The 27,291-nt window shown below is 43.3% G+C and overlaps 1 protein-coding gene across 4 annotated transcripts; it reads left to right on the forward strand.

The window, feature by feature from the left end:
* The first annotated feature begins 8 nt into the window (after positions 1 to 8).
* URB2 (URB2 ribosome biogenesis homolog) lies at positions 9 to 25,632 on the forward strand. 4 transcript variants are annotated; one of them, XM_058543068.1, is made up of 10 exons: positions 9 to 104; positions 1,915 to 2,053; positions 3,510 to 3,686; positions 5,473 to 8,803; positions 11,837 to 11,997; positions 13,989 to 14,099; positions 15,671 to 15,913; positions 18,611 to 18,698; positions 21,408 to 21,547; positions 25,140 to 25,632. In XM_058543068.1, exons 2-10 carry the CDS (start codon positions 1,928 to 1,930, stop codon positions 25,335 to 25,337), a joined length of 4,575 nt encoding a protein of 1,524 aa, XP_058399051.1. In that variant the 5' UTR covers positions 9 to 104; positions 1,915 to 1,927; the 3' UTR covers positions 25,338 to 25,632. The 4 variants fall into 4 exon arrangements, with proteins under 4 accessions (XP_058399051.1, XP_058399050.1, XP_058399053.1 ...); XM_058543067.1 differs by lacking the exon at positions 9 to 104 and adding an exon at positions 115 to 236; XM_058543069.1 differs by lacking the exon at positions 9 to 104 and adding an exon at positions 149 to 171.
* Positions 25,633 to 27,291: the final 1,659 nt, after the last annotated feature.

The following is a 27,291-nucleotide window of genomic DNA, read 5'->3' on the forward strand; positions in this document are numbered from 1 at the left end:
GCCCCCGCCTGCGGTCCGCATCCGGGACTGACCTCGAGGGAGCTCCTTAGCTGGAGACGGCCCTCTGCCCCCGCCCGCGGCCCCTACCTGGGGCCGATCTCCAGGTGAGCACCCTCCCCAAGGCCGGCCCTCCGTCCACGCCTACAGTCCCTACCTGCGGCGGGGCCTGAGGTGAGCTTTACCTGGGGACGGCTCTCTGCCCCCGCCCGCGGCCTCTACCTGGGGCCGATCTCCAGGTGAGCACCCTCCCCAGGGCCGGTCCTCCGTCCACGCCTGCAGTCCCTACCTGGGGCGGGGTCTGAGGTGAGCTCCTTACCTGGGGACGGCTCTCTGCCCCCGCCCGCGGCCCCTACCTGGGGCCGACCCTCCGCCGCGGGCCTGGCCCCTCCCGCAGTTAGCAAGCGCTGGGCAAGAGCCTACTGGGCTCGCGCCTTCGGCGACCTCTCACATCCCTCATTGTTGCTCTTCTCCTGACTCGCGTTACTTGGTGTCATTCTGCTCGGCAGGATTCAGAGTGTGTCCGCGCGTAATTTTGCGTGCGTGCTAACAGCGTTTTGCTGCCCGCATCGGACTTGTTTTCACATCCCCTTGCAAAAACCGCGGGAGGGCACCGAGAGTGGAACGTTGGTAGAGCCGAGAGGGTAGCTGGGGCGTCTTTGTATCCAAGTCTTCAAACACTTTTTAAGTACTTTGTAGCTGTCGCGATAGCTGTCTAACATTAAACTCAGAAGTTAAGTAGTTATTGAACGTGTTGACAAAATAGGAAAACTGACAGCGCTTGACTATTCTTGTTCTCTGTAATAGCGTGAGGGATACCGTGTTGAATGGAAGTGTCCTTCACCCAGTGTTCGCTCATTCCTTATACAATTACCTATGCGAATAAGTTCTGAAGGTAGGTCTGTAGGATTTCAGGCCCCATAGATTTAAAAAATACAAGTGATCTAGCTCTCAGTATAGCAAATTCTTTTGGTTTGACGGTATTTATATTAGAATCATGGAACTGCGCTCGTTTTTTGGTATTTCCATTGTCCTGTTTTGCTTTTATTTACGATAATTTTATTTCAGTATTAAGTATCATGAAAAATTTTCTCTTTTGAGGAACTGGATTGTTTACCTTTATATAATGAAAATGACTTAACCTGATATGTTTCCCCTTTTTGCTGTGACTTTTAGGAAACTCAAAGCTACTTTTACCTCAGTTTTATAGTAATTGTAGGTGGTTGGTATGTTTGCTTTCCTTCTTTATTCATGATTTAATTGTATTCTATTTTTACAGTCTTAAGTGTGTAACTATATTTTGTAGAGTCTTTGGAAGCAGTGTATATTTGTAAATGTATACACAACTGCATAAAGTTATAGTGGGAAGTTACTGTTGCAGCTGAAATAACAGTATTGCTATTAGGATTGGGTTTATACTATATTTCTTTTTTAGTCGGAGAGATTTACTTGCTCCATGTATTGCTTATTTATTTCTTGGAACTATTTAATGCAGCTGGTCCTAATACATAATACATAGTATATTTCAGAAGATTTGTGCAGAAACTTAGCTTTTTCCATCTAAAACCATGTGTGAACGAATCTGCTTTCACAGTAATTTGAACACTTTTGGTCTTGTCCACTTGAGTTCCTGCACACTCACTTCTGGGGATGTGGTGTTTGATCACAACAGGAATGCTTGTACATATGTGTGTGTCTTCTGCCTGCTTTTGTCTGAATTTCCCCTGGAAAATTCATGGGCTCAAGCATCTTATGTATAGACTTATGCCTGAGAATTCTGTTGATGTGTTTTAATTCATTAAAAAAAATTCTTTAAGGAATGTATATTATTTGACAATCAGATACATAATGTTTATTTCTGGTACCTATTGAGTTTAACCTTAACCTGATTATTTTTTGTTGTTGTTTCAATTGTAGATAAAGTGTAGCAATGGCTGCTATTTATTCTGGCATTTCCCTTAAGCTTAAAAGCAAGGCAACTTCCTGGGAAGATAAACTAAAACTAGCTCACTTTGCTTGGATTTCCCACCAATGCGTTCTTCCAAATAAAGAACAAGTAAGTTTAATGTGACATATACATTTTTACAACTTAAAATAATTATCACTTACATAAATTGCATGTTGACACAGTTAAGATGTAAAAAGATTAGAGAAAAGGTTGGGGAAGGACACATGGTTGAAAGTTAAAAGTAATGTCAGTGAAAAGAAGTATTGTCAGGAATTTCATTAGCAAGTTTTTCTGTTACAAAACTTCAGTTAGCATTTCTTTTATGTTTGGAAACATCTCTAATATTCCGAATTTAAGCATATGTATCAGTGAACAAATAGGGAATTAGGTTACAGAAGTTAGATTCTAAGCCTTTGGGTAGCTCCGTTTGTTTGTAAATCCAGAGTGATGCTCCATAAGCGATTGCTTGTTGGTGCTTTGTTAAACATCTTTGGAATTTGATGAATTGAAGGTTGGGAAGTAGAGAAGGTTTAGTATTTGTAGTAAGCCATTCAGAAACAGGTTAGGAACTAAGAAAGACATTGCTCCTTTTTAACATTTCTCAAGCTTGTTTGGCTAAAAAATACTGTGAATACAATAGAGATACCAGGATGATGAGCTCATGAAATTGGATTAACATACACTCATATGCTGGTATTGAGACAGCACAAAATGTGTCAAAGATGGATTACATCTTTTAAAATGATGATGAGGTACAGTGTGTAGAGCACTGTCATATTTACTAGTAGTTTCTAAACCTGGCTGCATCAGAGAATCCTTTTGGCAGCTTGACAGTCACCTAGCAAGTGCTGCACAGGGTAAGACAAAAGGGGAAGTTGAGGCAAGCAATTTGATCAAAGGTTCTGCTATCCTTATCCTGAGAGGTTTTTTTCCTTTTAGCGTGTTACTGTTCATTCTGTTAGTGACAGTTCTGGTATCGTGAGCTGAGGCTTCACCTCCTTTCCTCATATTTATGAGTAAGGAAACATGTCACAATAATGGCAACTGTATATGCCCAGCCCTCCTTTTCATAAAGCACTTGTACATTATTTCACAGAAGACTCTGTCTTCTGGATGAGGTAAATAGATTTGGAGGTTAAGCCATGGGTAACAGGGGAAGCCTGGACGCAAACCCCTGTCTTTTGACTCTGCATTTTTGCTTTTGTGTGTGATTCATTTTGTGGCCGTTCTGAGCAATTGTTGTTGTGCTTCTGACTTTTAAAATTTAGTATAACTTCAGAGAAGTTAGAAGTTAGAAGAAACTGTTAGAGTTTCACTTGAAGCTTTTTATTTGCCCCCATGAAGACAAAGTTTTTCTGTTTTTATTGATTCTTTAATAATAAGCTATTTAAGATGCCAAAATATGTATGTAATATAATATTAGCAAGGATAAGTTTTAAAGGATAGTTTTTCCACCTGGCAATTGGATTTGCTTAGGCATGGAATGTCCCTATAAATGCCCAGTGTCTTTCTTTGTTGGTAAAGAAATTCATTTATTTTCAGAGTATATTTCTTCCAAATTCAGGTATTACTTGATTGGGCAAGACAGTCATTGGTTGCATTTTATAAGAAAAAACTTGAGCTGAAGGAAGACATTGTTGAAAGGCTTTGGATCTATATAGATAACATTCTGCACAGCAGAAAATTGCAGAATCTCCTCAAGAATGGAAAGACAATTAACCTTCAGATTTCCCTAGTCAAGGTAATTAACATTTCCTGTGTTGTCCTGTATGTGTTACATTTGTCTCTGTTGATTTCCTGTTAATGCTAGAGGCTTATTTGTTTCAGGTTTAATTATATGAAGATGCAGCAAATATCAAGGTAGAGGAGGAGAAGGAAATAATAATATTATTAGAATTATAATAATAACTGATATTTATTGAATGCATATTGTATGCTCTACACTGTGCTAAGCACTTTGTTATTTAATATTCAAAAAAGCTTAGAACTATTTCATAAATTGGTTGTTGATTACCTTTTTAATTGGAAAAGGTGCCAGCAAATTGTGGTGTTTTGTGATTTTTCCCCCCACCTTTTTGTTGGTTTAGAGGGAGATCAAAGGACAAAATCTAGATAGTAATTGCCTCGAAGGTTTTTGCCTCAAAGTGATTTTGAAGTCTCAGATCAGAATTATGAACCTCATTGTCAAAACTGAGTATCTTGAAATACTGTGAGAGTAGCTGGTGACAATAAAAAGCATTACTAATGAGCACTTAGTGTGTGCCAGGCTCAGAGAGGTTAAGTAAGTTGCTGAAAGTCACACAGCTAGTAAGTGGTCAAGCTAGGATTTGAATCTAGATCTGCTTCATTGCAAAGCCTGTTTTCTTGACCATCACACCATCTCACCCATATGAGTGTGCCGGCCAAAAGAGAAAATCTGTAGAGGCTAGTAACAGAAGAATTAAATAGTCGAGCTGCCTGATGCTTCATAGGCTTTAGTAGTTCTTGAAATTATGTTCTAAATTGTGTGTCACTTTTAAAAATAATGGACCGGTGATCACCAAAGTGGGTTATTCTGAATGGTTCTTTGGAAGTGCGGGAAGAAGATCTTACAGCATCTCTGTATATTAAAAAAAAAACATTGTGTTTTAATTTTTATGTGTGCTTTATAATTATATTAATAGTAGTACTATAGTACATGCATATAATTTATAAATAAATTATCCTTATTAGGTATAAGTGTGGAAAAAGTTTTTATAGGTGAGTTGTGTAATCAGAAGAATTTGGAGATCACTGTGATAGTGCATTGGCATTTAAGTATTTGACATTTTTATTTCAGCTTTTCCAGAGAAGGCAGTTCCTTGAATGGATATCATTACATCTGTGTCATTGGGCTGCTGATAACATAGCACCCAGGATAAATTTGATTCTCAGATGCTGTAAGGCTGGGAGCAAGTCACAAAGCCTATGAGTGAATTTATGAATCTGCCCAGTCCTCATAATTTCTGGTGTTTATGAATTTCAGAATTTTGGAAGCAGTAGACTGCGTTTGCTGTTTAATAAGTAGTAACTGGCAACATTGGCTTTCCTTTTTTAAGAGTGCCTTTTCCTTTGCCTTTTTAAATAGAAACAGTATAATTGACTATAAAAATGTATTTTGCATTCCAGGCTCATAACCCAAGGCCACTGTCCATCCACCTGCAGCATCTAAGCTGAATTGCAGGTTTAGGATCCAAGAGAAAGTGATCTTTAGAGTTTAAGCTTTACAAAACCCAGCTCTTCAAAAAAAGACAGCAGATATACAAAGGCGCCAATCCCTTTCTCGAATTTATATTGATAGGAGATGAATGTGTGGAGGAATTAAAACAGGTACTTTGCACTCCTTTGGTGCATTAAGTAAATATTAAGTTCATTTAGATATGATAATCTGGGCATTTCGTTCTCATCGAGATGAGGGCAAGGAGTGAGTTTATTGATTCTGTTGTATTTTTTGTGTGTATGTGTGAGTTTAGGGTCAGTAATGGTTGTCTTTCTTTCTTAATGCTCAGATCATAAATGAGAGAATAGCCGAGTTCTCTCTTTCGGGATCCCAAAGAAACATCAGTGCTGTGCTGAGCTGCTGCCAGGGCATCCTCTCAACACCCGCCCTTGCTGTCATCTACACGGCCAAACAGGAGCTGATAGTGGCCTTGTTGAGCCAGCTGTGCTGGTCCGCCTGTAGGCAGCCAGAAGGAGCCGTGGTAGCCCAGCTATTCGAGGTCATACATCTGGCTCTTGGCCATTACCTCTTGATCCAGCAGCAGCAGGTCAACCCAAGACGTGCCTTTGGGGAGGTAACTGGGCACCTGCTTCAGCCCTGCCTAGTCCTGAGGCACTTACTTTCAGGGGGCACGTGGACACAGGCTGGCCAGGGCCAGCTGCGGCAGGTGCTGAGCCGGGACATTAGGAATCAGATTGAGGCCATGCTTCGAGGCGGAGCTTTTCAGCCTGAGCTGCTGTCATCCTACAAAGAGGAGCTCTTGGAGCAGCAGCAAGGTGACACGAAGATGGGGGCCATGAAGAATCTTCTAGCTCCCATGGACACTGTGATTGCTAGGTTGGTAGATACTAGCTACTGTGACCCATCCCTTCACACTGCTGTTGTTGCCAACTCAGTGGCCTTGCTATATAAGCTCTTTCTAGATTCTTACTTCAAGGAGGGGAACCAGCTTCTCTGCTTCCAGGTGCTCCCCAAGCTGTTTGGCTGCTTGAGGATTTCACACCTTCTGGAGGAGCAGATAAAAGCCCTGTGCACATCAGATTGGACCACTGAACTCCTCGTTGTGGAACAGCTGTTGAACTCAGTGGCCAACAACAACATCTACAACATTGCCGCTGACAGGATCCGGCACGGAGAGGCTCAGTTCCACTTTTACCGCCGTCTGGCTGAGCTGCTGATAAACCATCCCCAAGCACCTGTGCCGGCCTGGTTCCGCTGCCTCAAGGTTCTGATGTCTCTGAACCATTTGATTCTGGAGCCAGACCTGGATGACCTGTTGGCTTCAGCGTGGATTGATGCAGAAGTAACAGAGTTTCGAACCCGAAAAGCCCAGGAGGCACTTATTAACACTCTCTTCCAGACGTATGTCAAACTCCGGCAGGTGCCACGGTTGTTTGAGGAGATCTTGGAGGTGATCTGTCGTCCGGCTGCCGAGGCACTGAGGCAGCCAGTGCTGGCCACGGGCCCCTCCGCAGCGCTCTGTGAGTGCCTCCTGGAGTTGCCCCCCAGTCAGGTCTTGGATGCGTGGTCCCTCGTGCTGGAGAAGCTCCAGGCTTTGGTCTTGCCTTCTTTGCGGGCTGATGTCGACATGGCCCTGAAGTCCCTGTCCCTGAGCTCACTGCTGCACTGCATCATGTTCCATATGAGGAGCCTGGACAACAGCACACCTCTGCCCGTCATCAGACGTACGCAGTGCACGATGGAGAGGATGCTCCAAGAGCTCGTGAAGCCCCTGCTGGACCTTCTCCTGGACCCTCAGGGCCCAGACTGTGAGCTATGGCTGCAGAAGGTCAGTGACTCTGTGCTCCTGCTCTCGTACACCTGGGCCCAGGTTGACACCATGCTCAGTCTAAACTGTAGCCAGTATCACTCTGTGTCTGGGGCCCTTACTGGTGGTGCTCCAGAGATCTCCAACCTCCACTCATTGCTGCCAGGTGTAGAAACACGCCATTGGAAAAAGATAGAAAAGCTTACAGCTCAATTCAACTCTCTCGGCAGATATTGCTTAGAACAGCTCTACCTGCAGAAAATGAAAAGGACTTTAATGCAAACTAGTTTCCAATCTGAAGCAGCCCTCCACACTCTGAGGTGTGATGCTGCCTACATTCTTGGTTCTGGCAGAGAAAGCTTGACTCAGAGGACAGCAGCTTCCTGGGATGGCCAGGTGGGGACAGTGAGTGCACTCACATACCCTGTAGCACACTGGCACTTGGTTATGTCAAATCTCTCCATTTTAATATCCTATCTCTCTCCAGATGATGTGAGATACCTCGCTAGTGTCCTGCTAAGAACTTTACCAACGAGTAGAGCTCAGGAAGGCTCAGCAGATGAAGGGCCAAACATCACGCTTGAAAACGTATCCAAGGCCATCCTGCACAGCCCTCTCTTTCCAGAAATACAGTCCCTTCATTCTGCTTTCTTAATGTGCCTAACTGCAAGATGTTCTAGCGTTCTGTGTTCTGGTGTCTTGAGTGACTCGAGTCTTCTCAGTCAGCAGCTGCCCTGGCTTTTTGTAAAGGACCACATGGTTGTGGCTCACTGGGAAAACAGATTTGCAAATGTTGGACCCGAAGGTGTAGAACCAAGAGGAGAAATTGCCCAAAACTTACTATCCTTGGTCAAGAGTGACTTCCCCATTCGGCTGGAGGGAGAACAATTAGAGAGCATCCTGGGGCTTTTAGAAGTTATTTCTACTCTACAACTGGACAACCTCTTGACTCCCCATCATGCGTATTATTTTCTTCTGTTACTATCCATGGCCATCAGCAAGCTAGGGGGCTCTTGCTCCTCCTCACTGATCCTCAAGTTTTTGATGACTTGCTACCAGCTTCTTGGTTACCTGCAAAGGGGCAAAAGTGCCCGCTCAGTGCTCAGAATCATGTACGTTAGTGATATCTTTGAGATCGTACTGACCTCGTTGTTCAAAGCTACTAGTAGATTTCTTATTGATACGGATGACCCCTCTTGGTTGGAATTCCTCCAAGTGATAGGGACATTCTTAGAACAGCTAATGCAGATGCTTATCCAGATAAAGCTGAGCTTGGTGCTCAATTTTGGGAAAATCATCGCATTCCTCTCAAAGTGCAAACCGTACACTGAAGCAGCTTCAGGCAAACAGTTGGAAAATCAGAATCGTCTGGGCCGACAGCTCCTTCTGGTGTCTTTAACTAAGTTGTGCCAAGTCCTGGGGCCTTTTGTTAAAGAGCGGAAGCAGCAACACGAGGCCACAGAAGCGCTGCCTGAGTTGTTGCAGCAGGCCATTCTCCAGACAGGAGCCGTGCTCCAGCTCTGCTCAGCGCATGGGGCCCAGGGCTGGCGCCTTCCCTCTGCCTTCATCTCATCGGTCAGCACACTCATGGAGGCGGATGTGGGCCAGCACTCCAGGCACAGAGGGACAGAGATTTCGCCACTGACAGACAAAATGCAGCTCTCCCATCCTGCCCTCTACCAGAGTGTTTACTCTCAAATACTGGCAGAGTTGCCAGCTCTTGCAGGAGACACTCAATCTTTCCAGGCAGCTGTGCAGTTTTTAACTCTGTTCTTTTTGGCTCCAGAACTACATCCCAAGAAGGATTCTGTTTTTATCTCCGTATTTCATTCTGTGAGAAAAGTTCTTGCAGGTAAGATCTTTTCTCTTGAGCTGATTCTGCACTGCAGAGTTTTTGGTGAAAGCTAGCTAAGTGGCTGGCAAGGTGAAGTACCCCGTGCCCCCTTTGGAACAGGTGTTTATTTCAGAAGGAACGACATGACATGGTGAGCGGTGAGAAAATCTCCCTCCTGTCGACTCCCAGGAATGCATTTCCAGTATCTGCCTTCTCTGCGCATAGAGGTATCATCCTCACAATTGTCTCTCTGCTTTTACACAAACAGTAGTCTTCTAGATATGTTGTTCAGGATATGTTGTTTTTCACTTATTTTGGAGATGGTTCTAGTTTACAGTTTTTTTTTGTTTTTGTTTCTTTTTTAACTTTTTTTTTTGCTGAGGAAGATTGGCCCTGAGCTAACATCTGTGCCCATCTTCCTCTATTTCATGCGGGACGGCTGCCACAGCATGGCTTGACGAGTAATATATAGGTCCGCGCCCGGGCTGCCGAATCAGAGTGCATGAATTTAACCACTATGCCACTGGGCCGGCCCCTCTAGTTTATAGTTTTGAGATCTACTACTCTTCTGTTTTTTAACCTTTATCTGTCCTGGCCCTGGATGGTCAACATAGATAATTTCATCCTTATTAGTAGGCTCTTCTGTATCAGATCTTGAGTGCCATAAATTGACTTAAGAAAGATACAAGATCTGCCAACTTTTAAAAAATGCAAATGACTAATTTATAGGGAACTTCATAAAATCCCTTGAGGGCTGAACTTCAACCCTTAGGTCTCAGTTTGGTGTCCAGTTATTGTTGGGTTGTAGGTGCTGACTGGGCAGAGGCTCAGCCCATGATGTCATCTTGGTGTTTCAGTTGGGTATCGACCTTCCAGGCCAGCTAATCAGGACCGCAAACCCAGCTAGTGTTTTCATGCAGGAGGATTCAATATCTGCTGTCCGCTAGGTCAAAGGTTAATGGGCCAGATTTCATCTCTAACTTTCAAGTTGGCGTGGGTTTGTCTTTCCTTTTTGTGTTGGTTGTTATTGAGGGGTTGACGTTAGTTAGGATAGTCCTTTGAGGTGAGGTTGGGGGGGGTCCGTCAGCCAAGCCTAACCCTCAGAACCCATGTCGACTTCTCTGTTTCCCAGTGGAGCAGCTGTGATGGGCGAGATGGGGCCACAGGCGTGCTCAGATACAAAGCATTAAATGAGGCCTTGTAGGAAATAAAGCCGCTTGGTGTGCCTGGGCCAGCGCCAGAACTGAAGTGTTGTGGCCTGAATAACGCTGCTGTTGTCTCCCTTTCAATAGCCTTTCTATCTCTGCCTTGATTGTGGATTGACTGAAAGGCTTTGGTGTCACATGTTCTATCTTATTCTTTCAGTGACTCTTCTAAGGAATGGTGTTCACCTTCTTAATGGGCACTAAAATTTAGTATTTTATTAACACTAGTTACAGGGTTCTAAATGAACGTCTTAAGAAATGGCAGCTGGTGGTCTGAACCTCTGGCCCCTCTGCCCCTTTGTTAAATAGAATGTTGTGTACTCCTTTTTCCCTCCAACACTCGTGAGTTGAGGTGGCCTCTAAGTCCTAACTGTGTGTCCTTGGACTTGTGGTACCTCTGACTCCAAGGACAGAGTCTCCGTCATGGTCATCAATCAGGGGGGTGAGGCCAAGTGCCTCACTCACCCCTCAGACCACAGGCCCAGGTGTTGCCGCTGGGTCCAGGCATCATACCTGAGCTGCTGGACCGTATCTAGGGAAGGGACCAGAGCGGTGAGAGGTCTGGAAGAAATGCCAAATGAGGAGTGGCCCAAGGCTTTGGGCGGGAGAGGGAGTGTTAAGGTGGCTGTGAATAACCAAAAGGTGGCCACCTTTGTCCTCAGGGGTGAGTCACGTAGGTTTCAACTCATAAAAATAAGCATTTGTAAGGAATGCATTCTTACAGTAGAATAGACTACCCAATTCAATTATAAAAACCAACACTTTTAAAAATGCTTCATATATGTGTGGAACTATATCCTACTCTGGAGATGACTGAAGTGTTGATTTTGACCTATCTAATTAAGTAAACAGACATTCACGTAAATTACACAAATCATGGAATGATTGCTGTAAAGTGCCCCAGCACTATGGGACTGTGGGTTGAGAGGGTGAGTGCAGGCAAAGCATTTAGTTAGCAGTGGCCTCTGAGGTATAGGTGGGGCAGGTGGAGATGGGGTGGGGGGCGGGGCTCTAGTGCTGAGCCTTCCATGTGGCAGACACTCTGCAGTGCCCTTTCTTTTGTTTGCCAACACAGGAGTTGGTGCTGTTCTGCCCATTTCACTGATGAGAGAATTGAGGCTCCAAGAGGTCATGAGTCCAGGATCTTACAACTTGTAGGAGACTTGTAGGAGAGAAAGACTAGATCTTTCTCTCAAAGCCTTTGGTCCTCCCTCGCCCCCATGCTGTATGTAGTAAGCAAAGCCCTGGCACGTAGGAAGGCATTCTGGCAACGTGGAATAATCTGATGGGCTGAAACATGGCTGGCAAGATAAGCTGGGGTCAGATTATAAAGGGTCTTGAAAACCCTAACCTCGAGCTCTGTTCTGAAACCGGGGGCCACAGGACCCTGGGGACAATAGAAGGCCTGCATTAAAGGGGAAACAGCTGGATGACTGCAACAGGCAGCTCACCAAAGGTTTGGGGTTCTTTTAATCTCTACAATATTCCCATCTGTTTAAAAGCACCACCCACCCCTGTGTCCCTACTGATTATATAAAAGAATAAAGGGAAAGTAGAAAAAAAGTATAAACAGAGTAACAGTGACCTGTCTCCCGTGGCCCTGAGTGAGGCCCTGCTAGATGTTGTCATTCTCTCAGGCTCTTCTCTGTGCTGTGTGTGAGACGGGGGTGTCATGCTGTAAAGTTGTGTGCCCTGCTTTTTTCACCTGCATGTGAGTATTTCCATTCCCCTGAAATGGTGACTGAGTTTAATGGCTACACACTCTTTCATCATATGGCTGCTCTGGTTTACTTCACCTGCCTCTTGTCTATCACATCTTGACAGTTTTGGTTTCTTTTCCACACAGATCCTGCAATTCCAGGTCAGGTAATTCAGGATATTGAGCCTTATTTGGGAACCCTGTTCACCCAAATGTTAGAGGTTGGGACGACGGAGGACTTTAGGATGGTGATGCAGTATATTCTCCAAGGACTAGACGTCAGTAACATGTGGAGAGCAGATCTGCAGGTGCGTAGCTCCTTTCCCCGTCGTGTGGCAGGCGCAGAAATGGTATTTGCTCAAATGGGGAAACTTATTTGAGATACAGTTTCACCCCTAAAACTAGTCAAACACACACAAACCAATAGAGACTATAGGCAAAGAGGGAGTTTGTGGAGGGAGCTCTGGCCTCTGGAGAGGCCCAGGGCCTCAATGTAAGGAGGTCTTATTTTTCAAAGGGAAACTTTTTCAAATTGCATCTGTGTGTTCTGATTATGTGAAATACTAAAGATGATGTACTCATAGTATTAACACATAAAAAAGTTAAATTCTGTTCATCCATTGTTTAAGATCTGTCCCATCATACTTTTTGAAAAATTTTACTTGATTTGGTCACACGGCCCAGATCCCATTTGAGAATCACTTAGGGTAGCAAGCTGCCCTTCAGTCCCTTGCACCTTGTTTATTTGGTAGTTGCTGATAAAGCCTTGCATTTGCATTTGGCATTACGTGTTTTAGAGAACCTCTGCGTGGAGCGCACATGCTGGATTTGGTCCTCTAAACGGCCCATGCATTGGACTGGTCAGGTTATTGTCCCTGCTTACAGAGGAGGAAGAAGGCCACAGAGCTAACTATCGCGGGGCCAGGATTACGGCCCAAGTCGTCTAGTTCTGAGCTTTCTCTGCATCACGAGTGGCTTCTTGACTTCTGATTATAATCAGTACGCAAGGATTGAGTTTTGATTGGGGGGAGGAGAGCTGGAGAGGGTTATTTGAGTCAGAGTGGGGCAGCAGGGAGAACTCACGTCTCCTTTATGTGAGCATGAGGCCTGAGCTGTACCAGGCCAGCTGCTCTGTGCCGCCAGCAGCGCTTGCCCATCTCTCTTTGGAAGTTTTCATTGTGCGTGTCTACAGCACCATTGGGCCACAGCTTTGAGAAGGCCTCTGGGCTTCCCTTCAGCAACCAAGGAAAAACAAACCATAAATTTCTATTTAAACCAGTCAGATAGAGAAGATTCATGGAAGAAGTGATACTCAACCCAAGCGTTTGGAGGATTTGTGGGGGGTGGCCCGGAGTGGGGGGACATTGCTATGGAGACCAGGAGGAGAGTGGTGTGTGCATAGCACAGTGAGTGTGTCACTCTGCCAGGAGCAGAGGATGTGTGACTGTGAGAAGTTGGACAGGCAAGGGAGGCGCCAGCGTGCAGGCCCTTGGTGGGTAGACACACCCTGCAGGTGGGTGGGAGAGGGGGACCTGAGTTCAGGGGAGAGGGTGGGACTGCTGACTGAGTTAGGAATGGGGGTTAGGGAGTGTGTGTAGGGGTGTGTCTAGTCAGAGGGAATGAGAGAAGGAAAGCGAAGAGCAAAGGGCAGAGGCCAGAATTTTGTGGGTTGTGGGTCTGCAGGCTTAGGGAAGGAAGAAGAGGCTGGTATGAGGTTGAAATTGATGGTGTCAAATGCCGGGCACAGGGTCAGATGTTTATTGACATGGGCACTCAGTGAAATTAGTTTCCTTCCCACATAGTTCCCTTCTCATGGTTTAAACCATCCCCTGTACTCCAGCACCTAAGCCCGTTGTTTTACTTTGTGTTTCCTCCTTTCATCTGTGAGTTCTGGCACAGGTTCTTGCACAGGTAGGTTACAACTGGCCTTCTCTTTCCACGCTGTCTTGACAGGATGGGATGTCTATAATTAGACCACGGTTCCCGTTTGTGGCCTTCTTTTATTTCATTCTTTGGCACATGTACATGTTTGGTTTAGTGAGATGCTGCTGAAAACAAGCGCCCTTACTCTGCCCCAGTTCTGCTCATCTTATTTGTTGATTCCCTGACTGTGTGGTGACATAAAGGACATCACCCTCAGCACGTAACCCCAGCCTGGTCTAGTCTTTGCCCTGACACCAAGGTTCTGACGGGCTCTGCTTTGTCACTTCAGTGCCAGTGACTGGGCTGCTTCCCAACATGGACTTCTTAAGAGAAAGTTGGCTATTTCTGCTATTAAGTTTTTTTCCTTTTATCCTAGGCTGTTTTGTCTGCTATTACATTGATCAAGTTGCTACTGAGCTGCCCCTTCAGTGGAGAGAAAGCAAGTTTGTTCTGGCGTGCATGCCCCCAGATAGTCACGGCTCTGACGGTGAGTACCCTCTGGATTGTGCCCTCCGTCTCATCTCTTCCTATACAGACAGAAGGCAGTGTTTTGCTTCTGCTATTGTCTGGGTTTATGCAGTGTGTTTTGGGGGCTGCATCCTGAAGGTGGCTGTGAGCAGAATGCTTTTTTGTCAGTGTGTGTCCTGCCACTGCTTTCATCTGTCTGCACACCTGGGTGTCCTTAGTAGAAGCTGTGGTGTAGAGGTGATGTGAAGGGGCATCGAGGAGCACTAGGAAGCACTGGACAGGCAGTAATAGAAGGAATGTGGTGGCACGATGAGGCTCCTGTGGGGCCATGTCTAAATTAGATGAGGAGGAATTCTGGGGCTTTCTTTGTCCCCACAAAATTTTGTGATCCGTTCAGTATGTTCATTCACTTATAAGTGTGTGTGTGTGTTTAAAGTCTGTGATACAGTGAGAAAAAATGGCTTTATAGAATGGGGTAGTAATGTTGCAGGTAGGTTATTATTATAATCTCACCCAAATGTTAAATTTTGGCACCTGGTGAATATACACAGTAGACACGTGACTTTTTGCTTCACTAGAACAAAAACTTAGTTCAGCTTGGGACTGTCTCTGTGATTCTGCCCTCTGAGGAGTCGGGCATCAGCATTCTTACACCTGGGTTTGAAAGAGCAACATCTATTTGACCATTGTTATCAGCCCGCATTCTAGCTTGTGTTACTGAGAGAATTGGCCTGGATTCGCGTATTCTCAGGGCAGAGGGTCTAAAGGATAGACTTACATTCTCGCTGTTCTTCCATTTTGTTGCGTTATCTTTTTCCTGGGAATCTGCATTAGTGGACGAATCCCACGTCTACCTAGTATGTGTAGTGGGCATTAGGTGGAGGAATGGTGGGGTAGAGAGAGGGCGAAGGGGCCCGTGTGGTGTGTGATCTGTGTTGGTGGTCCGAATTGATATAAACTCCAGGCTAGGAACTGCTTAGGTCAATCTGAAGGGGATAGCATGAAGTCAGCACAGCCAGAGTACCCAAAAAAAGATGAGCTCTATGAGACAGGCCCCCAAAGGCCTCGCCAGGGGTGCTCTTTACAAATGGCTATGTGAAGAAGAAGGTTGCTGGTGAGCTCTCCCAGTTCTGTACGGAGGACTTTGAGCTTCCCCTTATCTGGGGTCTGTTCTCTCTCTTCTCTAGAAGGATAATTGAGCATCTTTAACTAGAGTTGAATTTTAAGAACTATAACAAATGAAGTTTAATTATAGATGTGTAGAGCAAATCATCTTGTTAGAAAAATGTATGTCTGTTGTGAAGTTTTCTTGTTTTGAGAAGTTGGATGAAGAAGTTACTTCTCTTCATGGTAGATGAATCCAACAAAAAATGTGGTCTGAAACGGCCAAGTCCATAGTAGGTCGCCCTTGGAGATTGGAAGCTGGCATCCTTGTCTCTTCAAAATGCCCACTGACCACATCAGTTCATTTTGGAGTCTGGACATTCTTACCTCTGTCACTTCAGTTTTTGCGTGTCTGCTTCAGTTTTTGTGTTATTTCTTTGGGGAGTCACCTTCATTTTCTTTCTTGTATTCCTTCTTGTCCTATAGCTACAAAACCGAGAGGCTTGTCAGGAGCAGCCTGTGCCGCTGGCGGTGGTGGGGCCCATTTTGGATGTGCTGGCCGCACTGCTGCGGCAGGGGGAGGAGACCATCAGCAACCCACACCACGTCAGCCTGGCCTTCAGCGTCCTGCTCACAGTCCCTTTGGACCACCTGAAGCCCCTTGAGTATGGGAGCATCTTCCCGAGGGTGCACAACGTGCTCTTCTCAATCCTGCAGTGTCACCCGAAGGTGAGGAGGAGAAACAGGGCACCTGGCAGCCTTTTCTTTGTTAGCAGGGTAATTTCAGCCTTCAGAGAAGCAGCAGTAGAACTTTACTATTGCAGGATAATAAAAATAATGATTTGCTAAGCGAACTTTTTGGTTCCAGTAATTTCCAGGGCCAGAGTGGTTTCTCAAGCACAGAAATTGTTTGTTTGTTTGTTTGTTTGTTTGTTTTGTGAGGAGATCAGCCCTATGCTAGCACCTGCCAATCCTCCTCGTTTTTTTGTTTTTTTTTTTTTTTTTTTTTGCCGAGGAAGACTGGCCCTGGGCTAACATCCGTGCCCATCTTCCTCCACTATATGGGACGCCGCCACAGCATGGCTTGCCAAGCAGTGCAGACCCCGGGCCGCTGCAGTGGAGCACGCACCCTTAACCGCTTGTGCCACCGGGCTGGCCCCGAAGCACAGAAATTCTTGACTTTCGCTTTGGGCTGTTTGAGTTCATCTTTGTTGGATGTGACACTTTGAACAATGTTTGTGTACTAGCTTTTAAGAAAGCTCTTTAGAAATTATTCTGTTTTTGCAGACCACATATTTAAATGTCACTTACTTGCTTAGATCTCTTCTTGGGTTTCCACTTCAAATCGGTATAGGGAGTGAGGCATTCTGAGTTCTCATTTGACAAGTATACTGCCTTTTTTTGCCTTTTCCCACACTCCTTTGTTTCATAAAACAATTTTATTCAGATGTTTTACATGCATTTTTCAATATTACTTGGTCATTAGTAGATCACTTTTTTTAATTGAAGTATGCTGCCTTTTAAATTAAACTGAGACTAGGAATAAATGTCCCATAGAAAAGATTCCAGTTCAGCCCACATTTATTGAGTATTTGCCATGTCTCATTTCACCCCTACAGCAAGTCTGTGAGGTAGGTGGTTATCCCATTTTTTGATAAAGAAACTGAGGCTTAGACACTAAGTGATTTGACCAATGTCACCCAGCTGAGTCTAAATCTTAGCTTCAAGACTGCTGATTTCTTTGGCCAGTGTTCTTTTCACTATGCCACCTTTGTATGGGTGATGCATGGGAGCTGATAAATAAGATAGATAAACATATACGCAGGCACACATATTTTTAATGTTCTAAAGTTAGAAACCTGCCAGCAATGCAGTTTTTAAAAAATTTATTGTCTGGCAAACTAAGCACTCGTGAATTTGGGCCTCACTCCAACACCTTCCCCACTTAACAGTTGCCTTTGGCCCTGCCTATCTTGTCAGCATCTTTGTTATTAAATCTCTCGGCTGATTGTTACATTTTTATGTGATCAAAGAGTATAAATGCAACACAAATCAGATACAAAGTGAAATTGCAAATCTTGCAAAAGATGCAGGATTTCATGCAGTTGATGAAAGTAATGTTAGAAAGCTATGTGACTCTCCTGTAAAACGAATAGCACATGACCATTTATCAGAATTAGACCGTTGAGTGAAAGGAGAAAGTTGACAAGGATAATGACATGGTATTGCAGTCAAGAATGATATAAAGTGGGGCCGGCCCCCTGGCTTAGCGGTTAAGTGTGCTCGCTCCGCTGCGGCAGCCTGGGGTTTGCCCGTTCGGATCCCGGACGCGTACCAACGCACTGCTTGGCAAGCCATGCTGTGGCGGTGTCCCATATAAAGTGGAGGAAGATGGGCATGGATGTTAGCCCAGGGCCAGTCTTCCTCAGCAAAAAAAAGAGGAGGATTGGCAGATGTTAGTACAGGGCTGATCTCCTCGCAAAAAAAAAAAAAAAAAAAGAGAGAGAGAGGTCCTTGGGAAATTTGATGAAGCTCTGAAAAACTTTTGCAAATATGATCTCTTTCTGAACACATTGCAAAAGTTGATAATTTGACATAAAGATTGCGATGTTATGCTATCAAGAATTTGGTTGGATAAATTATACCAAAGAAAAGAATCCCACCTCTTGATTTACTCTGTTCATGCTAAGAATTAGGACAGTGCTGTCTAGTAGAAATTTCCGTGGTGATGGACGTGTTCTGTATCTCATTGTCCAGCACGGTAACCACTGGCCACACGTGTCTTGACCACTTGAAATGTGGTCTAGGAGCTATAGTTCTAGGAACTGAGTTTTCATTTTACTTATATAGCTACGTGTGGGTCGTGGCTGCCTTATTGGACAGTGTGTTGTTTTGATCACAGTCTAAGGATGGTTGAGTATACAAGAAGCATGTTTTATAATTTTAATATCATTTTTTAAGATAAAGTCTCAGTTGGACATTTTCATCACTAAAAAATGAGAAGTTTTGATCCTCATTTTAAATGGATTTGCTTTATGTAATCTTTTTTCTAGTGCCAATTATACTTGAATGTGTTGGCTACTGTTCCTTGTATTATTTTTTTCTACTCATGTCCAGAATGTGCTAGTAACAGCTTAAAGTGAAAGACACAAATTCAGCAAATTCTAAACTAGATTGCCCCATTAGATTCCTAAAGTTATGTAACATGGAAGCCCTACCCCAAGCCGTTAAAACAGATGCTAAGGAGTCAAATAAGGTGGATAAGCAATTTCCCCAGGAAGTCCAGGCAAGAAGAAGTTGCCACAACTGTTTTGAGTGTCCTGATAGATAAGGTTAAGAAGGATAAGTATGAACTCCTTTAAAGTAGAAGAATTTGAAATAAACAATTACTTACATATTTTTATATTCTTTTGCCTATTATTACAGGTTATGCTGAAAGCCATCCCTTCTTTCTTGAACTGTTTCAATAGGTTGCTGTTTTCAGTTATACATGAAGGGCGGCAGAAGGACAAAGGTAATTCAGAGTAACAGTATCAGATACACGATTTCAAATGTGTTCATCTTGTGGTGTCTCTCACCACATATGTTACTGAAAATAAAACCACCCAGTTGAGTTTAAATAAGAGAAATATTCAGATCATCAAATGAATACTCAAAACAATTTTTTAAAACAGTTTCAAACTGTCACATTTTTTTTTACTATATCCAAAACAGTGAATGCATTTGCCATCTCCTAATTGAAATAGTTCTTTTTCTGGGGAAAAAAAAAAAGTGTCTAGATTCAGGAAATATTTACTCTCATACAAAGAGGATCTAAAAGTGACTACAATCCCATTCTTGACCTTAAGGAGTTCATAATTTAATGGAGAGATTACAAAGGAATGGGCAGTTACAGAGCCATCTCATTTTATTAAAAAAAAGAGTTCCTGGACTCACCATTCCAGCCTCATCTTGGCAAGGTCGTGTTTGTTTACCAATGAAGCAAACTGCCATATGGCAGTAACATAAATTATGTGTACAGCTTATTTTTCAGCCTTGAAGTTTGTTGATTGTTGCTAAATTTCTAATTTGGGGGAGATTCTCATTATTTAAAAATTTGCATATACAGTGAGACTGTCTGTATTGCACTATTTCAAATTTGCATAGCATGGAACAGCCTCATACCATGTGATATGCTCAGCACGAAGATAGGGTATCTGATAGGATGCTCTGGGACCACAAAGGAGGGGTTTATAACTCAACTTGGAGGGTGTCAGGGAGACCCGGTCGCAGTAGTTCTGGACACACTAGAAATTCATGAGTGGTACTCAACTTCTCTGCCAGTGTGAAGCAGTTTAATAGATTGAGACTTGTAGATTTAAGCAATAGCTACTTAAAACAGTTAACTTTTGAGAAAAGGGAAAAGGTATAGTTAACGCTGGACTATAATTCCCCAATTACTCTGCTTGGTTTTGGGGTCAGTCAGTGGCACAGTTAGGTATTTCACCTTCTCCCATGTCTAGTGCAGAGCATGTCTCAATGTAATGTTGTGAGTATATTTAGGAGCAGGATTGGGAAACAGGTTCCCTCTCCCAAGCTAGCCTTGGTCAGTTGGTAGTGATTACCTATGGTTCTGTGTTGAGGCCTCTAAGATCATGTCTGAGCTCAGCAAGAAAGAATCCCTGTTCCGGCTGGTGATGTCTGCCTAGACAGGAGGTGGGAAATGCCCCAGCTCAGAGCTTGCTGAGCAGTGGTGGAGCAGAGGCGTGGTCACACGCTGCCACAGGTGTGTCCTACATGTAGATGTAAACGTGTCCTTTGTCGTGTGTTCTGAGGGAGTGTGGGGGCACGTTCCACACGAGTGGTTCTGTGCTGCGTGGCTTTGCTGCGTCCATGTTGGCATAGCTCGGTCACCACCAGTCTGCCAAGATTTGGTTCTGTGATGTATTCATGGCTTAACTGAGTAGAGTTTTAACTATTTACTCTCCTTTTGTTGGTATCTAATGCACTCTTTAATGACCACACATGAAATCTGTGGCTGAAATAACAAAGCCAGGTATGCATGTTGTGAACTGCATGTATATGTTGAGCAGCCTGAAAAGAGAGAAGAAATGGTATATATAAAGTGCCTCTCTGAAGTATATTGCCTGTTGAGACGTCCAATGAATGTTAGCAGTTCACATCATTTCATAAAATTACATTGATCTAGAAAAATTGCATATATGTAGGATGTTTGTATGTATATTCAAGGTAAAAAAAAAAAGACATTGTGCATTCTAAAAATCAAGTTTTTATATATAATCTATTTGTAACAAACTGTGTCTGTTTAAAGTACACAATTTAATGAGTTTTGATAGGTGAATACATGCAGGAAACCACTACCACAGTCAAAATACAGAGCATTTGCATCGTCTCCAAAAGAGTCCTCTTGCAGTCCATTTCTCCCTTTGGCCCCAGCCCCAGGCAACCACTGATCTGCTTTTTGTCACTGTAGATGTGTTTGCATTTTCTAGAATTTTATGAAAATGGCTATATCATTATGCTGAGTGAAAGCTGGGGAGGTGCTCTGGCATGTGCTGGGGTCCCCACCTGGCCTCTGTTGTGAAGGCCTCGGAAGCGGGTATAACCTGGGCTGCGGGGACATTTGAGGCCGTTAGAATTCTTGAGAGGAGTTTGTTAAGAAGGGCCTGGATGGTCCTGGCACCTTAAGGTAGAAAGAACTAGGGATCAGAAATAAATCTGGGAAGACAGGAGGATATCTAGTAATGATAATTGAGTCTTATATCTATCTGCCTATAAAAGAAAAATCCTACACAATTTCTGAAACTTGAGGCAGAGACATAATTAGGATAAAATCATTTGATGATTTTAAAATCATGTGATGTCAAAAACCATTTTTTAAGATAATATTTTCTCCATTTTAAGCCTTCCTTGTAGAGATCTATCTCCTTTTTAAATACAATGGCAATCCTAGATTTTAGCCTAAAAGTCTTGGTTACTCTAGTTAGACTCTTAAAAAAAACCCATGTACTCTTGAGTATTTTAAGTGTTCTTTTTGTAATATAGATAAATATTTGGATATGTTGTCTCTCCCTCATTCTGTCTGCAAATAAGCCAATTAAAGAGTCTGGAAAGATGGAAGGTTTAGACTAAAGTCTTTAGACTCTATTAAAAGTATAAAATTAGAGGAGTTAAAATGCACGGTTTTTGAACTAATCGGTGTGGAAACACTTTGCTTCTGTAGGAAGCACAGATGACCTGCTGGTGGTCCTAGACTGTGCCCGCCTGGTGGAAAGGATGTACAGCCACATCGCAGCCCGGGCTGAAGAGTTCACGGTGTTTTCCCCCTTTATGGTGGCCCAGTACGTGACGGAGGTGCAGAAGGTAAACCGAGCTGACTGTCTCTCCCCAAGTGCTTTCATTTACAGCCCTTTGTAGCAGGGCTTCTCAACCAAAGGGGCAAGCAACGTTTTGGGCCTGGTCATCCTCTCTTGTGGGCTGTCTTGTGCATCTTCCAGTGTTTAGCAGCACCCTGCAGGGTTATTGCAGGGACTGAACGAAGTGACGTTCGAGGGGCTGGCGGTGCCTGGTACATAGAAGGTGCTAAGTCACCGTTAGATCTCTCGTCTTGCTCCAGCCCAAACCTCAGTCTCCTGAGTAATAAGGGAGAGGAAATGTTACCCAGGTCCAAGAACAGGAGCTCTCATAGGACTGGGCCTAATGGCAGCCAGAAAGAGGGGTCCTGGGGCCCCTCAGCAGCAGGAGTTCACTAATCTGTACTCTTGGGATCCGTCGTGCATGTGACTCAGCTGTTCTCAGACACTAAAAGTAGATGACATGGTGGAGATACTGGCAGGCTCGTTCAGCTAGGTTAAACAGAAATGCTTTTGTCCTATTTAATCTGACTTTTGACTCGGTATTCTGGATAATTGATTCATTGTTCAACAGTGATCTCACTTCGGAATGTCACTGTGCTGTTTTCAAAATTCCATAGGACCCTGTGTGACTTGTGTTGTGAGTTCACTACAGGACTTCATACCTTACTTTGTTTAAATTAAATGTCAGAAGCTTCAAGCACAGTGTGTTCATGTGTATATCTGTCTACTTGCGCATGGATAGATACAATTTATGTTGTTTATATTGGTCTCCATAGAATACCCCCCTTTGTAAATCTTGTAAGAATAACGTTAAAACCACTGGTAAACATGTTACGTTAGAGATGTCAGCATTTCTCAAGGGAGATTAGGCTGCGTGGGCTTCCTCAGAAAACCTGGTGTGCACCGGCTTTCTTCCTGACCCTGTTTCAGGATGAATCTGTAACTAAATAATTTTCGGACCCACGGCACTGCTCACGTCAGCCAGATGCCGGTCATGTGGGCAGACAGCTGGTCTAGTAGGGGTCTGGGGGAAACGCTGTAGGGGGCAGCCTGGCCCCATGCCGTGTGCTGGGTCCTTACCAGGCTCTCTGTAAGGGCTGCCGCAGCTCGCGGAGACCTCCTCAAATCATCTTTTGAATGAGGTGTGGGCTTGGAGTTTGGTTTCCTTGGAATTGTTTAGCATTTTAATAGAATCTTGATATTTCCTAAGCACTCAAATCATTAATATGTAAGCTTTTGCTGGAAGAAAATGCTGGCATGTTTTCTGTTTCACTGAAGAATAAAAGAAAACATAGTAATATCATTTAACTGAGGGCCGAGAAGGGAGGCAGTAATTTGAACCCTTAAGTCGCTAATTATTCTGAGATTTACTTTATAAAAATTCTCTGGTTTCTTGGCCCCATTATCATGTCTAATTTATGCTTATCAGTTATTTTTAAATTTTAATCTTGAAAGCAAAAGGCCTTGAGAATTATCTAAGGCTGCAGCATCCCAGAATCCATTGACAGGACAGTCCGTGTTTTATCTTTCATTTGCTTTTAATTCAGTAATGAAGAAAATATTCCATGTGCATTAGAGACATCTCCTGAGAGAGCCATAAATCTTTCTAGACCATAAAGACATTTTTAAGTTTAATTAAATGCTAGATAGTGAGTATAGCTAAGTGAATCTCTTTGCCTTCCCCTCGTATGTCTGTGGATGGGTATGTGAAGGTCTGTGGGAAGTTGGGGCAGATGACCTGGTGAGACTGTGTCAGTGAGGAGGAGCAGCGACTCTCACAACTCTGTTCCCTCCACGCAGGACTGTGTCACAGTGGAGACATATCAGGGAAATTATGGTCACTTTTCTCTTGGCTTTTACCTGTAGATCAAGTTGACAACTGTCCCTCCATGTGGATGGCTTAGCATAAATAGTTTGCACTGCTCATCCTGCCTAAGGTCCTTGTAAGCTACTTCGAGAGGTTTTCCTTCATTGGCTGGTGGTCTTTGTTGTAGAAATTGACTTTTTTCCTTGTTTTATAAGTAAGTTGTCTGAAACGTAAAGATGTGAAGTGGTTGTGTAGACTCATGCTTCTGGCTTTCGTGTTTCCCACCAGACTCTGTACTCTGTTCCACTAACGAGATAGCATGTAAAGGAACTGTGAAGAGCGTGGGTCCTGAACTCAGACTAGACTCAGATCTCAGTCTGCCACTGGGAAAGTGACTTCTGCTCTGTTTGCCTTTGGAAGGGGAATTATTTGTTTAGTGAGTGATGATTAAATGAATGAATGAGCAGCAACTTCAAAAGTCCTTACCCCACTAGGAAGATTCAGGACTTTTGTGTTTTGTTTGTCTGTTTTGTTTTATTTTTTCTTTCCCTGCCTAATACCTTACTATGAAATCAAGACAACATTCCACCTTCAGTCCTTGAGTTCTTATCATCTATAAAACAGTAAAATTTAAGACGATCATCTGTCAGAAATTTTTTGAACTATCATGTGAAGGTGGCCATGACTTTGAAGAACAGCGTCATCTCAGTGACAGAAACAAATTGCCTCTTCAGGAATGTACCTCCCAGTGGTTGCCTTGGTGAATCAGACTTCTGGTTGATAAACTATATCCTCCCCAAAAGCTGTGTGTTTGCAGGGAGGCTCTAACTCTTCTAGGTCATCAGGATATTAACAAAGAATCAGCCAATCCCAGACCTGTCACCTGGAACCTTCCTGCTGCCTTTTGGTTTCAGCTACCAGGGTGTTCAGACTCTGCTCAGCACCAGGTTCAGCTGAAACCTGAGTGGCTGTGGCACATGGAGTGGAGCCTGCTCTCTTGGCCTTTTTGTCTAGATTTTAGTCTAAGTCTCTGATCTGAAAGTTCGTGTGCAGTATCCGATATAGCCAAGTCAGAGCTGGACTGCCCACTCTTCCTGCTGTGCCCCAGATTTTAGTTAACCTAGAATTTCAGGGAAGAAATGCATCTTTAGGCACAGGAACCAATTCAGCCATCAGGGGGCAGTTAGAAATTGAGGGCCCATTGTGCTGTTTTTGACAGAAATGAAAAGACCTATTAAGTGTAATCATAAATCACATCTGATGCTGGGTGATTTGATGTGATCTGATTACTAGTATAGGCCTATCAGCAATCTGTTTGGAGGGCGTCAGAACCTGCCTGCCCGCCTGCCCTGCTCTAGCAGGAAGTGGGGTCAGTCGTGTAGTAAACACTGCTGCCGTTATCCCATGGTTACTATAGCTTCCAGTGTGATTGACTGTGTGGAAGAATTTGACATAATGTGCAGGTGGCTTTTATAAGATTTTTAAATTTGAAGATTCCAGTTTTTAAATGCCCCTGGTAAACATGTAGGCATCATTTACCGAATAGCAAAGCTACTTCTGTGATTTTGTGATATTTTATTGAGGTTTTTGTTCACTTAAGTTGGCTTCTGTTTCCCCAGAATATAAACTTTTAAGATATGAATATTCAATTATTTAAGTTATGTGCAAAGCGGTATTTTAAAAGGAATGTCTTCTCTCAAGTTGGAGGCCAAAGCTAGAATTCCTTGTCAGGTTTTCCCAGGGCTCGGTCCCTGCCTGTTTGCTCTTACAGAGGTTTGTCCTCCTTTCCCAGGTCACCCTGTATCCGGCAGTGAAAAGCCTTCTGCAGGAGGGCATTTACCTCATCCTGGACCTCTGCATTGAGCCAGACGTCCAATTTCTACGGGTTTCACTGCAGCCAGGCGTGAGAGACGTCTTTAAGGAGCTGTACAGTGACTATGAGAAGTACCACAAGGCGAAACACGAAGGAGAGAAGAGATACACCGTCTGAGGCTGCCGCGTTGTGGAGGCACTACCTGCAGTGTTGTAGAGCGGCTTTGGCCCCCGGTCTGAGAGACCGGGGAGTGGAGAATGAAGGACTTCACATGTGCTCATGTGCAGTGTCGAGATGTGTGGGAAATCCTTTTGGTTTATATATATATATATAATTATATTTTACAGTCCTATGTTTCACACAGTGTTTTTAAACATCTTTTTATACAGTAAGTATTGCAATAGAATCCTGAAAATAGACCCTGGGATGAGGTGAATTCAATAAAAAATTCCTGAATCTCTCTGGTGGCCATTCCAATGTCCAAATGTGGTTCTTGTCTCAGTTCAGTGGTTTGGTGTCCCCTCTCCCCACTAGGAACTATCTAGAACTTGTTTTTCACTTCAGGTACATTGCTATATAATTAAGTCCTATTTAAATATCTTTGCCTTTTATATTCTTCAAGTAAGTAACATGGGAAGTATTCTTGAAATGCCGCTTTTTCTGCTTTCCCTCTGAGTGTGTCTTCTGACCAGGCTGGGGAAAGTTAGAGCTGTGCTACCTGGTGTCAGCTAAGGTGCCTGCTCTTCCTGCCTTGGCTCTCTCAAGTTTATTTTGGAATTTTTTTTTTTCCTCTTCCATCTAAGAAATACTCTTAATTGTTTTTACTTATTACCTAAGCAATGTATTTCATTGCAGCAACCTCAGAAAAAAAAAATAAAAGGGAAAAGATTTTAAAAACACTCCTAGCCTCAGCTACCCAGACAGCCTCTGCCATCTCCTTGGAGTGGCTTGTTTTCATCCCTCTGCCATGCATGTATATATATAGAGAGGTGTATATAGGAAATATGTAGTTGCCACATAGCGTCATAAATGTCCTTTTGTTTTGTTTTAGTCACCTAACTTTTTTTCCTATGTAATATTTCAGTAACATCTTTGGGTCTATAAAGACATTTGGCATACTTTTTAATGGCTGCATAGTAGTCCATTGAGTAGATATAGTTGTTTTATTTAAAAAATCCCCCATGGTTAGACATCAGGAACTTTCCAAATTTCCTTTTACAGATGGTGCTAACAGCTGACTCTTTCCTTCTATCTTTATTTTCATAAGATGAATTCCCACAAGTTGTCAGAACATCCTATCAGTTTTTAAGGATTTATATAATATTGCCAAATTGCCTTCCAGAAAGTGTACTAATTTATTTTCCCACTAGTGGATAAACTTTAATATTACTGATTTTCTTTGTTTTATGTTTCCTTGGTATAGAAATATTATTTTCTTTTGAATTTCTTTAATTACTAAGAGATTATGCATTTTTCATATTTACCATTTTCATTTCTTATATAACTTATGTTTACGTAATTATGTTTCTTATGTAATATTAGCCTGTTTCTCAATTGGGATGTTTGCTTTTTTTATTACTCACTGTCTTGGTGGAATTCATGTTGGAATTCTCCTGATACCCCTTTTTCAGTCTGTCAGAATATAGACTTACATTATTTGAAGGATCATCCCTAAGCAAAAGGCTTTACATAACTTTTTCAAGCACGTATAATTGGAACAGACAATATAAAGTGTATTTTTTGGCTATCTAAGAGAAATAGCCCATTTTTTGTGGTTCAAATTTGATTTTATTTCTTGCATCGGCTGACTAAGTCTGGGAGATGGTTCTGCTTTGCATGCTACGTGTTTTGTCTGTTTCCTTCCCTCTGTCTAGACGACGTGTATATAGAAGCTTTCTAAGCTCTGGGGACCAGAAATGGATTCAGGTGGTCTGGCATCTTTGTGCGTATTGACAGAATTTTGTTTCTGTGCTGAATTCCCTGCAGGATCCTCTAAGGATTACGTTATTTCTTGGTCACACCTGGAGATGCTGCGTTGGAGCAAGCAGGCGACCTTTCAAGGTCACAGGCTGTAAACAGAGCTGGAATTAAAACCACGTTTTTGGTTTTACCCTTTTGGTCAAGTACCCAG

Source organism: Diceros bicornis, chromosome 6 (assembly GCF_020826845.1).
Source record: "Diceros bicornis minor isolate mBicDic1 chromosome 6, mDicBic1.mat.cur, whole genome shotgun sequence".
Lineage (NCBI taxonomy): Eukaryota > Metazoa > Chordata > Mammalia > Perissodactyla > Rhinocerotidae > Diceros > Diceros bicornis.

Coding starts and splice junctions, on each gene's coding strand:
- URB2 (XM_058543068.1), top strand. CDS start 1,928: ATGGCTGCTATTTATTCTGGCATTTCCCTTAAGCTTAAAAGCAAGGCA. Junction 8,804..11,836: donor TGTGAGAAAAGTTCTTGCAG/GTAAGATCTTTT, acceptor TTTTCCACACAG/ATCCTGCAATTCCAGGTCAG. Junction 18,699..21,407: donor AGGGCGGCAGAAGGACAAAG/GTAATTCAGAGT, acceptor TTGCTTCTGTAG/GAAGCACAGATGACCTGCTG.